A 14763-nucleotide genomic window follows, 5' to 3' on the forward strand; every position below is an offset into this window, starting at 1 on the left:
ACGACTACTAGAAAAAACATAGCTTTGACTCTAGGAACCTTTGTCGGCAAAATGATGTATCTGCTTTTTAATACAGTCTGGGTTTGTTGTAGCTGTTTTTCCAAGGAGCAAGCATCTTTTAATTTCATGGCCACAGTCACCATGTGCAGTGATTTTGGAGCCCAAGAAAATAAAATCTGTCACTGTTTCCATTGTTTCCTCGTCTATTTGCCATGATGTGATGGGACCTCATGCCACAATCTTCATTTTTTGATTCTGAGTTTTAAGCCAGCTTTTTCACTCTCCTCTTTCACCTTCGTCAAGAGGCTCTTTAGTTCCTCTTCACTTTCTGCCATTAAAGTGGTATCATCTGCATATCTGAGGTTATTGATATTTCTCCAGGCAATCTTGATTCCAGCTTGTGATTCATTCACCCTGGCATTTTGCATGATGTACTCTGCATATATGTTAAATAAGCAGGGGGACAATATACAGCCTCAGTGTACTCCTTTCCCAATTTTGAACCAGTGTTGTTCCATGTCCAGTTCTAACTGTTGCTTCTTGACCTGCACACAGGTTTCTCAGGAGGCAGGTAATGTGTTGGTATTCCCAGCTCGTTAAGTATATTCCATAGTTTGTTGTGATCACACAATCAAAGAATTTAACATAGTCAATGAAGCAGACATAGATATTTTTTGAATTCTCTTGATTTTTCTATGATCCAGCATATGTTGACAGTTCAATCTCTGGTTCCGCTGCCTTTTCTAAATCCAACTTGTACATTTGGAAGTTCTTGGTTCATGTACTGCTGAAGCCTAGATTGAAGGATTTTGAATATAATCTTTCTGGCTTGTGAAATGAGTGCAGTTGTATGGTAATTTGAACATTCTTTGGCATATATAATTAACAGTATTTTGTAAGAACATATACAGTTTTGTTTGGTTATCATATACCAGAAATCTTGCTAACTCTTGACCAGATCCTGTGCAAAAAAAGGTGAATCACTTTGGTTCAGAAAGAAATAGGTCCTTAAAGAGCAGCTGTGTTAGGAACCTCCTGTATAAAGTGACTGGGAGTAAGAGATCTCAGGTATACCTTAAGTAAATTTGAAATCAGAGGCAAATTTTTAAGTATAAATGTCTATAGGAAAAAGGAAAAAGCAGCAAATCAATAACTTAGTTATCCATATTAAAAGTTTAGAAAAAATAACAAACTAAAGTAAAAAGCAAGCAAAATGTCAGGTAGAATAAGTAAATTACACAGTGGAAAAGCAAGGGAGAAAATGAACAAAACCAATAGTTAATTCTTTGAAAACACAAACAAAACGAGCATACCTTTAGACCAATTGATCAACTAAAGGAGAGGAAAGACTCGAAGTAGAAAATAGGAATGAAAGAGAGCATATCAGTACTTACCTTACCCCCCCCCCAAAAAAAAATAATTAAGGAATACTATAAACAACTGTATGGATGCTAAGTCACTTCAGTTACATCCAATTCTTTGTAACCCTGTAGACTGCACCAGCCAGACTCCACTGTCTTGCAGTGGGTTGCCATTTTCTACTCCAGGGGACCTTCCTGACTCAGCAATCTAATCCTCGTCTCTTATGTCTCCTGTATTGGCAGGCGAGTTCTTTATCACTTACCCCACCTGTCAAGCCTACTGTGAAAAACAACTATATGCTGTGTGTGCTAAGTCCTTTCAGTTATGTCTAACTCTTTGCGACCCTGTGCACAGTACCCCACCAGGCTCCTTTGTCCATGGGATTCTCCAGGCAAGAAATACTAGAGTGGGTTGCCATGTCAATTTTCTTATTTTATTTTTAGTTAAATTGGAAAAGATCTGAAATAGATTTTAAAAAAGCAAACTGTCTGGCTAAGTTACTTCACTGTTCACCTGAAATCGCCACAACAGTAATTGGCTATACTCCAATACAAAATGTTTGTGGTATTAAAAAATTAAAAAAAAAAAGCAAACTGTGATAGTTTCCTAAGAAAAGTAAAATTGTATTTGATTTCAAATGACCCTTTACAGCAGTTTATTTATGTGTACTACTGCAGTCCAAAAGCTAAACTAAGAATATAAATACAGACATAATTATCATCAGTGTTTTAATAGTTTTTTCTATGAATTGGCAAATAATACAAATTGGATATACTGAAATCATGATTCATTTCTTCAGTTCCTTCAATAGTTATTTGTCTTCTATTAGGTACTATTGTAGGTAAAATGGATACATCAATGAATTAATCACAGATTCCTATTTCCTAGGGCTTAAGTTTTACTGGGGATATTTATTTTGTGTTTTGCCTCTAGCTTATTCCTATTTGTAAATTATGACTTAAAGGATTGACTTTTAAAGTAATTTTAATTAATTAACTATTGCCTAAAATTAGCTATGAAGTATTCTTTTAAGGTTATGTGCTAAATGCCAACATGATATTAATGTTTCAGACACCATCTGGTTCTTTAGGCACATCTACTCTGAAAATCTGGACAAGTAATTAAATTTGATGAGCCTGGATTGAGATCTGTAAGAACTGGGCTGTTTCAAGGGAAAAGAGAAATTCTGTGGATTTGTTGGTACAGTGGATTGTAGTTTGGTTTGCAATAGTCCACTTGGGCTGTAACTTCTCCACTCACTTAAATTCCAGTGTATACTCAGTTCCATTAAAAACAGTCTGTCTACTGCTTATGGGTATTGGTTGGTGTAGCAAAGTTTTTGACTTAATATCATTATTTTCTAGTCTAATCGCTAAAGAATTTATAACATACTTTTTTTTCAAGAAGTTTATTATCCTTCACATGCTCTATTTTGTTTATTCAAAATTTATACTTGTGGAGTAGAAAGAATAAATATTTCTAGTCTAAAATAATTTTAAAAATTCAGATCTCTCTTAGGGATTAAATGTATTCAGCAACAAAGTTGGTAACTGAACTTGGTAGTTATAATTTGAAACTTAGTGAACTTTCTAATGAATATTGGTATCATTAAAACTATGATTTTTAAAACATTAATCTCAGTATAAGGAATGCCACTCCCCAAACAGCTATTGCATGTGTATGCTATGTACAAATAACTGTAAAAACCTCTGTGTGATATATAAAGCTGAATATAAATGTGACATAGTTCCTGTTTTAAAGAAATCTATGATCTTGTTGACACCTTTAAAATTAATCTTGAAGAAGTGTGGTCAGTAGTTTTCCTGTCTGCTAGGATGATACAGAGGATCTCATAGGACTGAAGCTAAAACCTAAACTATGTTGAAAATTAGCAAAATATTCCCTGCTTTTGGTATCATTTTTTTCTTTATAGAATGTTTGTGTGCATCTTTGTTTTTCTGCCTCTACACATAATGAAAATCTTAGTGCTTTATTTGTGTTGAGAGGAGTTTAAAATAGCTGATAAAGGAAGTAATTCTTTCATGAATCATTTTTGTAGTGTTATTTAAACCCAAGGGAAGGGTTACTTGTGTCTTTGATATCTCTAGAGCCGATTACAAAGGAGAAAAACAATTAAAGGAAAATATTAAGACTAATGTGCATTTTTGAAAATAACTGCATAGGAAGTTGGAACACAATTATTATAGTATATTACACAGGAGAATAAATATCCAGTTATATAATGATAGAATTAGCTATAAAACCTTGTAGATAGTACCATTGTTTATTATTATGTATGTCCACAATGATTAATATTCTACTTCTAAGGATTGTTTTCGGACAGCACATCCTTTGTTTGGACAGTGACAATAATAATTCCACTGTTCAGCATTATCAGTTAGTCAGTTCAGTCGCTCAGCCGTGTCCAGCTCTTTGCGACCCAGTGAACCACAGCACACCAGGCCTCTGTCCATCACCAACTCCCAGAGTTTACCCAAACTTATGTCCATTGAGTTGGTGATGACATCCAACCATCTCATCCTCTGTCGTCCCCTTCTCCTCCTACTTTCAATCTTTTCCAGCATCAGGGTCTTTTCCAATGAGTCAGCTCTTCGCATCAGGTGGCCAAAGTATTGGAACTTCAGCTTCAACATCAGTCCTTCCAATGAACACCCAGGACCGATCTCCTTTAGGATGGACTGGTTGGATCTCCTTGCATTCCAAGGGACTCTCAAGAGTCTTCTCCAACACCACAGTTCAAAAGCATCGATTCTTCAGGGCTCAGCTTTCTTTATAGTACAACTCTCACATCCATACATGACTCCTGGAAAAACCATAGCCTTGACTAGATGGACCTTTGTTGGCAAAGTAATGTCTCTGCTTTTCAATATGCTGTCTAGGTTGGTCATAACTTTACTTACAAGGAGTAAGCATCTTTTAATTTTATGGCTGCAGTTACCATCTGCAGTGATTTTGGAGCCCCCCAAAATAAAGTCTAACACTGTTTCCACTGTTTCCCCATCTATTTGCCATGAAGTGATGGGACCGGATGCCATGATCTTCGTTTTCTGAATGTTGAGCTTTAAGCCAACTTTTTCACTCTCCTCTTTCACTTCATCAAGAGGCTCTTTAGTTCTTCACTTTCTACGATAAGGCTTGTGTCATCTGCATATCTGAGGTTATTGATATTTCTCCTGGGAATCTTGATTCTAGCTTGTGCTTCTTCCAGCCCAGCCTTTCTCATAATGTACTCTGTGTCTAAGTTAAATAAGCAGGGTGACAGTATACAGCCTTGACATACTCCTTTTCCTATTTAGAACCAGTCTGTTGTTCCATGTCCAGTTCTAACTGTTGCTTCCTGACCTGCATATAGGTTTCTCAAGAGGCAGGTCAGGTGGTCTGGTATTCCCATCTCTTTCAGAATTTTCCACAGTTTTTTTTGTGATCCACAGAGACAAAGGCTTTGGCATAGTCAATAAAGCAGAAATAGATGTTTTTCTGGAACTCTCTTGTTTTTTCCATGATCCACTGAATGTTGGCAATTTGATCTCTGGTTCTTCTGCCTTTTCTAAAACCAGCTTGAACATCTGTAAGTTCATGGTTCATGTATTCCTGAAGCCTGGTTTGGAGATTTTTGAGCGTTACTTCACTAGTGTGTGAGATGAGTGCAATTGTGTGGTAGTTTGATCATTCTTTGGCATTGCCTTTCTTTGGGATTGGAATGAAAACTGACCTTTTCCAATCCTGTGGCCACTGCTGAGTTTTCCAAATTTGCTGACATATTGAATCCAGCACTTTCACAACTTTGTCTTTCAGGATTTGAAATAGCTCAACTGGAATTCCATCTCCTCCATTAGCTTTGTTTGTAGTGATACTTCCTAAGGCCCACTTGACTTCACATTCCAGGATGTCTGGCTCTAAGTGAGTGATCACACCATTGGGATTATCTGGGTCATGAAGATCTTTTTCATACAGTTCTTCTGTGTATTCTTGTCACCTCTTCTTAATATCTTCTGCTTCTGTTAGGTCCATACCATTTCTGTCCTTTATTGAGCCCATCTTTGCATGAAGTATTCCCTTGGTATCGCTAATTTTCTTGAAGAGATCTCTAGTCTTTCCCTTTCTATTGTTTTTCTCTATTTCTTTGCACTGATCACTGAGGAAGGCGTCTTATCTTTCCTTGCTTTCAAATAGTTTCATCTTTCCTTTTCTCCTTTGCTTTTTGCTTCTCTTCTTTTCACATCTATTTGTAAGGCTTCTTCAGACAGCCACATTGCTTTTTTGCATTTCCTTTTCTTGGGAATAGTCTTGATCCATGTCTCCTGTACAATGTCAAGAACCTCTGTCCATAGTTCAACAGGCACTCTATCAGATCTAGTCCCCCAAATCTATTTGTCACATCTGCTGTATAATCATAAGGGATTTGATTAGGTCATACCTGAATGGTCTAGTGGTTTTCCCTACTTTCTTCAATTTAAGTCTAAAACAGGCAATAAGGAGTTCATGATCTGAGCCACAGTCAGCTCTCGGTCTTGTTTTTGCCAACTGTATAGAGCTTCTCCATCTTTGGCTGCAAAGATTATAATCAATCTTACTTCAGTGTTGACCATTTGGTGATGTCCATGTGTAGAGTCTTCGCTTGTGTTGTTGCAAGTGGGTGTTTGCTACGACCAGTGCCTTCTCTTGGCAAAACTCTGTTCACCTTTGCCCTGCTTCATTCTGTACTCCAAGGCCAAAGTTGCCTGTTATTCCAGGTGTTTCTTGACCTCCTCCTTTTGCATTAGCCATGCTGTGTGGGGCCACCCAAGACGGACAGGTCATGTTGGAGAGGTCTGACAGAATGTGGTCCACTGGAGAACGTAATGGCAAAACACTTCAGTATTCTTTCCTTGAGAACCCCATAAACAGTATGAAAAAGCAAAAAGATAGGATATTGAAAGATGAACTCCCCATGTCAGTAGGTGCCCAATATCCTACTGGAGATCAGTGGAGAAATAACTCCAGAAAGAATGAAGGGATGGAACCAAAGCAAAAACAATACCCAGCTGTGGATGTGACTGGTGATAGAAGCAAGGTCTGATGCTGTAAAGAGCGATACTGCATAGGAACCTGGAATGTTAAATCCATGAAACAAGGCACATTGGAAATGGTCAAACAGGAGATGGCAAGAGTGAATGTCTACCTTCTAGGAGTCACCAAACTAAGATGGACTGGAATGGGTGAATTTAACTCAGATGACCATTATATCTACTACTGTGGGCAGGAATCCTTAGAAGAAATGGAGTAGCCATCATAATCAACAAAAGGGTCTGAAATACAGTACTTGCATGCAATCTCAAAAATGACAGAATGATCTCTGTTCATTTCCAAGGCAAACCATTCAATATCACGGTAGTCTAGGTCTATGCCCTGACCAATTAATGGTGAAGAAGCTGAAATTGAACGGTTCTATGAGGACCTACAAGACCTTTTAGAACTAACCCCCCAAAAAGATGTCCTTTTCATTATAGGGGACTGGAATGCACAACTAGGAAGTTCAGTATTATCAGTTCAGTTCAGTTCGGTTGCTCAGTTGTGTCTGACTCTGTGTTCAGTATTATAGGCCCACTTAAAAAAAAAAATCTTGTTATGGCAATACAAAGATTTTTAGTATATGGCACCTGCCTACTTTTCTACATTTTCTGCCATTCTCTCTGCCTCCACTCTTAATTCCAGGTAGTCTTCTTTATTTAATGTTCTCTGTGAATAGCAATCAGCCTTACAGGCAGGCCTTGGGCATCTTTTCTGTCTGATAAGCACCTTGCACATTCTGTTTTCTAGAGAATGTTTTTCTTCAACAATAGAATGAACTCAGTGAGGACCGACTTTTTAAATCTTTCTGTTCCTGTTATCTACCTTCATGTCCTTTTTATAGATGGATACATTTAAGTAACTGAATGGGGCTGAGAGGCTTGAACTGTGTGAAAAGCTGGTCATTTGTGCAAGCTTTTTTCCATGTTCCATAATTACAGTTTAGCATTTACATGATTCATTATCATATGGTGCTTACTTCCTTGAAGTTTGGTAGAAAATGAGTATGTAGTTTACAAATTAATCACCAAAGGAGAAAGTACTGTTCATTTGTGTTTTCTTAATTATGATGAGGAAGTATTATTTTATTTCATTACTTTACCTGTCTCTCTAAAGGATATAATTTACTAAAAAATAACAACTTGATATTAAAACTGGGATTATTTGGTATCATAGCAAATATGGAAATGAAAACAATCCTTTCCATTAAGTATAACAGTTCTGCCATAACCCATGTCCCCCCAGAGAATGACTTTTTTCTCTCTACAAAAGATGCCATGAATGTAACCCAAGAGAACTGACCATAAATCTACCAACCTTTAAATTTTCTGAAGTCCAAAAATAGTATTCTATTGTACCAAAGGTAAATAGTAGCTTTACATCATCTAGCCAGTTTAAATTTTAATTGTTTTCATAAATTATCATTACGGATTCTTTAGAAGACATAATATGTAAATGAAAACCTTAAGCAGTGCTGTTAAGCAGTTCTTTTTATGTTGGTGAAATTGCAGTCAGAACTTTATTTTCCTTTACCCACTGATGGTAATTCTGCAGCTTCAGAGTGATGACTGTTGAATTATAGGAGTAGAAGCATCATGAGACAGTTTAACATTTGCAAGAGAAAGTTAATTATTTGAAGATTTGAGACTTATCCAGAGGTTTCAAAAATATTTTTGTCTCAGTTTTTAAAAATACATGCATATTTATTTAGCCTCTTAATGCATGTTGTTTCCAACCAAGTAAGTCTATTTTCAAAACAGAGATTATTTAAGAGATTTGGCATATTTTTCTTTTCTTGGTAAATGTGCCAAAGGTCTGTTTTCTATAAGACATGTGTCTGTTTCAACTTACTATTTTGATTATGAGTAGTTTATTATCCAGATAGACCTTCAAAAATAGAATATTTGCTGGAGTTCTTATGCGTATGGTGAAGTGAATATTTTAGAATGATTCAGGATTTATAAATAGCATGTAAGATAATATTGAGAGCATATTAACTATAATGTATAATGCCTTTAAAAAAAAGGAAAGATGATAATATTCTAAGCGTCGCCAATAAGGAAGTAAGTGGGCGGAACGTCTTCCAATGCTGATTTGGCTTCCCTTAGAACAGTGTTAACATCTTTATATTTAAGTGACTGAGGTTCCAGTGTTTACACTGTCCACTTGCGTTTGTCTAGTCTCCCAAGTTTTATTACTTCTTATGAATACTGCCTTGAGATTCTGCCATCCACACTTTGCCTTACACCTTTTCACATTAGGGGCGTGCACTTCCTAGGGGGCAGTTTTTTTCATGATTGAAACTGCTCAGAGTTTCCATCTGCTTTTACTTGACTTGTGGTCTTGAAGATCATGCTTGGCCCATGGGATATTACAGTGTGCCGAGAGGATGTGGAGTTTTGTCAGCCAGTGAAATATGTCTGGTTTTTTTTTTTTTTTCTCTTTTCTTTTTTTCTTCAGCAGCTTTCATATGCTTCTCATCCTGTGTGGTCTTTGCTAAACTGAATTTATATTTAACAGAACTGCTCACTCTCTTTATCATCTTCTATGACTTGGCCTTTTTAAAGAGAAGGTGTGTAGAAGGAAAATCTGAGCCAAAAAACTGTAGTTTTGGCAATAGGAAAACCTAAAACCAAAAGCTTAAAGTAGTGTTATATATGAATGTGCTTTAATATTCACAAATGTGTATTTTGTAATGCAGAAGATCATATTTCAGACGTGTACATCTGTCAGAAAATTTATCATGCCAATAGTAGATTCCAAGTTTTGTTTGTGATCCAAATAACATTTTTACTTGTTTTTAGGCACTACTACAGTCTTCAGTTAAGCAACAAGTAGAAGCTATTGAAAAGCAGTACATTTCTGCAATTGAGAAACAAGCACACAAGTGTGAAGAGTTGTTAAATACTCAGGTAATAAAATTGCACATCCATTATATATTTATACTTTTCTTCTGACTCTCTTCCCCTGAGAGCTCTATAACTGTTTATTCACTTTCATGCCATTTACTTTCCTTGATGTATTTTGGAGAAAAAAAATCTGCTGATGTAAAATCAATGTTAAAGTTTGGGAATTTTATGATAGACTAAAAATAGGGCTAAAGGCCTAAAATATGTGACTATTCCCCAAATTAATGATAATTCTTATACTGATTTCTAGAGTATTATATTTTTTATCAAATAGCAATAGCAAAAGAGATGACTGTAAATGTATTATGGCATGTGAATAATTTGTGGTGTAAGATTTATAAATAATATTTGAATTTAAGTACTTATTTGTGTTTGATTTACCTTTCGTTGCTTATATTAATTTATTTCTATTTTGATATTTTCTCGTGATTTTTTTTGTTTCTTCTTGATTATTGTCTTAGAAAGCATTGCAGACATGATAAGTACATTTACATGAAATAGTCAATTGAAAAGCCTGTATGTATGTGTCATAGTATAAATAATATGTGCAAGAAGTTCCCAGCTACACTTTTGAATAATGTGAAGCTTGATAGGTGAAAATAAAATCAACCTTATGTAAAAGACCTATTTCATATTACAGGAAGAAAATATACTAATAGAAAATTTAGATCTAGAATTTAAATGAACATTTATAAACATGCCACTTAGTCCCCAAGATTGGGGTCAGCTTGGTTCAGTATTTTCAGAGTCATTTTAATAAGTGGTTTGGAATAGGAAGTGCATGGCAAATTTTATAAATTTGATAAAAAACAATTACATTCTCTTGACTGGTAGAATACCAGGTTGTCAGAGATAAGAAGGATATGTCTGTATAAATGTACAGAAAAATCACAAAGAGGAGGTTACAGAACTGTGAAACAGCATAAGGCATGTATTAGCCAGGCCAGGCCATGTTATGCCTTAAACTCCCTGACTTCAGACAGTGAAGATTTATGTCTTAGCCAATTCTGTGTATACACTGAGGCTGCTTTGAGGGCTCAGTGTCATGATGTCCTCATGATGGAAACTAGTCTGATAAAACAGTTCAGTTGTGGAATGTTACCTGTTACATGGTAGAGTTAAAAAAAAAAAAAAAAAAACAACTCAGATCAAAAAAACTCAGTCAGATTTCCTACTGGTATTTCAGCATTCTGGACTGGAAATGACACTTCTACTCCCAACTTGTATCTGAAGTGCCTGCAGTCATCTTGGGGTCAGGGAGTGAAACCCTGCTCTGAATCTGGAGTAGGGAGAGGGAAAGGGCAGAAAATCTTTGATAAGCAGCACTGGTATACTATGGTCTGCTCTTTGGGTTGCCAGATATTTCCAGCCTTCATCTCTCAGGTAAAATTTCTTAACCTGCCCATATGGGAGAAAATCTGAAGGTTCTATCCAGATATTGTTGTTGTTGTTCAGTTGCTCAGTTGTGTCTGACTCCTTGTGATCCCATGGACTGCAGCATGCCAGACTTCCTTTCCTGTCCATCGCTATCTCCCGGAGTTTGTTCAAACTCATGTTCATAGAGTCGATGATGACATCCAACCATCTCATCCTCTGTCACCCAATTCTCTTCTTATTCTCAATCTTTCCCAGCATCAGGGTTTTTTCCAGTGAGGCAGATCTTCCTATCAGGTAGCCAAAGTATTGGAGCATCAGCTTCAGCATCAATTAGTCCTTCCACTGAATATGCAGGACTGATTTCCTTTAGGATTGACTGGTTTGATCGCCTTGCTGTCCAAGGGACTCTCAAGAGAATTCTCCAGTATTACAATTTGAAAGCATCAATTCTTTGGTGCTTGGCCTTCTTTATGGTCCACCTCTCACATCTGTACATGACTACTGGAAAAACTATAGCTTTGACTATATGGACCTTTGTTGGCAAAGTGATATCTCTGCTTTTTAATATGCTGTCTAAGGTGGTCATAACTTTTCTTCTAAGGATCAATCATCTTTTAATATCATGGCTGCAGTCACCATCTGCTTTGATTTTGGAGGCCAAGAAAATAAAGTTTGTCACTGTTTCCCTTAATTTCTCATCTGTTTGCCATGAAGTGATGGGACCGGATGCCATGATCTTTGTTTTTTGAATGTTGAGTTAAGTCAGCTTTTTCACTTTATTCTTTCACTTTCATCAAGAGGCTCTTTAGTTTCTCTTCACTTTCTGTCATTAAAGTAGTATCATCTGCATATCTGAGGTCATTGATATTTCTCCCAGCAATCTTTATTCCAACTTGTGCTTCATCCAGCTTAGCATTTTGCATGATGTACTCCGCATATAAGTTAAATAAGCAGGGAGACAATATACAGACTTGGTGTTGCCCTTTCCCGATTTTGAACCTGTCTGTTGTTCCATGTCCAGTTCTAACTGTTGTTGCATGACCTGCATACATGCTTCTTAGGAGGCAGGTAAGGTGATCTGATATTTCCATCTCTTTAAGAATTTTTCAATTTGTTGTGATCCACACAGTCAAAGACTTTAGTGTAGTCAATGAAGCAGAAGTAGATGTTTCTCTAGAATTCCGTTACTTTTTCTATGAACCAACGGATGTTAGCAATTTGATCTCTGGTTTTTCTGCTTTTTCTAAATCCAGCTTGTACATCTGGAAGTTCTTGGTTCATGTATTGTTGAAGCCTAGCTTGAAGTTTTTTGAGTATTATTTTGCTAGCATGTGAAATGACAGCAATTGTATGGTAATTTGAACATTGTTTGGCATTGCCCTTCTTTGGGATTGAAATGAAAACTGACCTTTTTCCAGTCCTCTGGCCACTGCTGAGTCTTCCATATTTGTTGGCATATTGAGTGCATCATTTTAATAGCATCATCTCTTAGGATTTTTATTAGCTGTAATTCCATCAGCTCCACTAGCTTTGTTTGCAGTGATGCTTTCTAAGGCACACTTGACATCACAGTCCCAGATGTCTGGCTGTTGGTAAGTGATAGTCTTATGCTCAAAAGTCCAGGATATTTGAGTGATAGGTGGGAAATGATGTGCTGTAGTCTCTACATCATCAGGTCTAGATATATAGTCCCTTTTGACCTGAAGAACTAGAAACTAAAATATATGTTGTTTACTGCCAACAGATCTAGTATATAGTAGTGACATAAAGGGCAGGGTATATACTGTGAATGCTCTCAGAAGGAAAGATGAATCAGAGGTACATAGCTATCATTATTATGTAGCAATTCTAAAATCTCAATGAACAGATTCAGTAAGTATCTCTGCTGTGGGGGTTGGATTTGCTTTTTAATTTACCGTGGTTCACATTTCAGGATTTAAGGCCAGGGTTTCTTGTCCGTTGTTCTTTATGAATCCTATAGGGTCTAAATTTTTAGTTTTTTTTTTTTTTTTTCTTGGCTATACCTAATGTGAGTATTGGAGATTATAGAATTTCTCACCCTGCTCCCTCTCTATAAAAATTTGGGAGTCCTGGATCATTTAGGGTAGGAAACAGTCAGTTCAGGATGACAATTCTTTGGACATTTTATATGGTTACAATTGGCTCCATTTGTTAGATGCAAATCCCTAGTTACTTTAGAGACCCATGTTCTAGATTTAATATGTTAAATATGTTCATGTTTTCCTGTCTGTCTATGTCTCTCTCATCTTCTGATTAAAGATAGCTTCGTTTATGAAACCAGTTTGAAGAAATCCCAGTGTTCTCTTTTTCTCAAACCATTTGGTCCTAAATGAAAGCATATACAGGACCATCACAGACTTATTGAGTCTTTTCTTGGGGATCCTTTAATCCATTGAATCTTTAACAGTGAGTTCGCCTATTTACTGTTTGCAAGAGCAGTTTAAAGAATAAACTGTCTTGGAGGCATTTTTATTAAAAAAATATAATTAACCAAGGAGAAGAAAGACTTGTAAGCTAAAACTGCAAAACATTGCTGAAAGAAATTAAAAATAACCTAAATACATGGAAACACATTGCATGTTCATCAGTGGTATATCACCAGAAATATTTCCATGAGAAATATGTAGTGAAGAGCACTCAAGACTACCATGGGATATTTAAAGGATCATAAGCAATTCAGTGTAATGAAATAGTACTTAATAGCGATATAATCATTAGGTAAAAGCATATAAAGTGTTTAAATGGCATCTCACAGATATTTTCCAAATCATATTTCTTGAGATGTCTTTTGAAGTAAGTAACTTTAACAAAAATAATACCTGAATTGTTCAAGAATAATTTAGCTCAACCTTTCATGTGTATATGAGTCTTCTTTTTTTTCTATTTTATTCACATTTAGAATTTAAGGGAAAAGCAAGTTAACACTCATAAGAGTAGTTACAAGCATGTGATCCAGAATCAAAAAGGCTCTATTATCCCTGGCTTTGTCACTTAGCTGTGTTACTGTGGAATGTCCTTTAACCTCTCTGTGCTTTATTTTTCTCGTCTATTAAATGTATTAGGTTGGTGCAAACATAATTGTGGTTATGGACTGTGAGTTTTAATCATTATAACTAGGCTCAAGCACATCTTTATTAATCAAAATAGGAACCATTATGCGATCAACACATTTTTGCCAGTGCATAATAAGTTGGTTTATTCTTATAGTGTAAAAATCCATGTTTCAGGATTCAACAAACTCTTGGAAAGCATTTTCTGCCTCCTGCTGGTTCTGGAAGTATTTTCCCTGCAAAAAGTTTTCTAGATGCTTGAAGAAGTAGTAGTCAGTTGATGGGAAGTCAGGTATGGAGGAGGCAAAACTTCGAAGCTCGATTAGTTCAACTTTTCAAGTGTTAGTTGTATGATGTGCAGTTAGGTGTTGTCATGGAGAATAATTTGCCCTTTCTGTTGACTAATGCCCACTGCAGCAGTTGCAGATTTGGGTGCATCTCATCGATTTGCTTCAGAGAAGGCAATTGCACCCACTCCAGTACTCTTGCCTGGAAAATCCTATGGACGGAGGAGCCTGGTGGGCTGCAGTCCATGGAGTCGCTAAGAGTCTACACGATTGAGCGACTTCACTTTCACTTTTCACTGTCATGCATTGGAGTGGCAACCCACTCCAGTGTTCCTGCCTGGAGAATCTCAGGGACGACAGAGCCTGGTAGGCTGCCATCTATGGGTTGCACAGTGTCCAACACAACTGAAACTACTTAGCAGTAGCAGCATGGATTTGTTGAGAATTTCTCAGATGTAATTGTTTCTCCGGGATTCAGAAAGCTATGGTGGATCAGACCAGCAGCACACCACCAAACAGTGACCATGACTTTTTTTTAGTACAAGTTTGGCTTTGGAAAGTGCTTTGGAGCTTCTTCTCTGCCCAGCCACTAAACTGGTTATCACCAGTTGTCATATAAAATGTACTTTTTGTTGCATGTCACAACCTGATCGAGAAATGGTTTATTGTTGTTGAATAGAATGACCT

At 36.6% G+C, this 14763-nt stretch overlaps 1 protein-coding gene across 4 annotated transcripts in view; it reads left to right on the forward strand.

The window, feature by feature from the left end:
* CCDC91 (coiled-coil domain containing 91) overlaps positions 1-14763 on the forward strand; it is a 400877-nt gene that overhangs the window by 235568 nt on the left and 150546 nt on the right. For all 4 annotated transcript variants that reach the window (XM_040234623.1, XM_040234619.1, XM_040234621.1 and 1 more), the window contains one exon: positions 9237-9344. In XM_040234623.1, the coding sequence (XP_040090557.1) occupies positions 9237-9344 (108 nt within the window). The remainder of the gene's footprint in view (positions 1-9236; positions 9345-14763) is intronic.

Source organism: Oryx dammah, unplaced genomic scaffold (assembly GCF_014754425.2).
Source record: "Oryx dammah isolate SB20612 unplaced genomic scaffold, SCBI_Odam_1.1 HiC_scaffold_29, whole genome shotgun sequence".
Lineage (NCBI taxonomy): Eukaryota > Metazoa > Chordata > Mammalia > Artiodactyla > Bovidae > Oryx > Oryx dammah.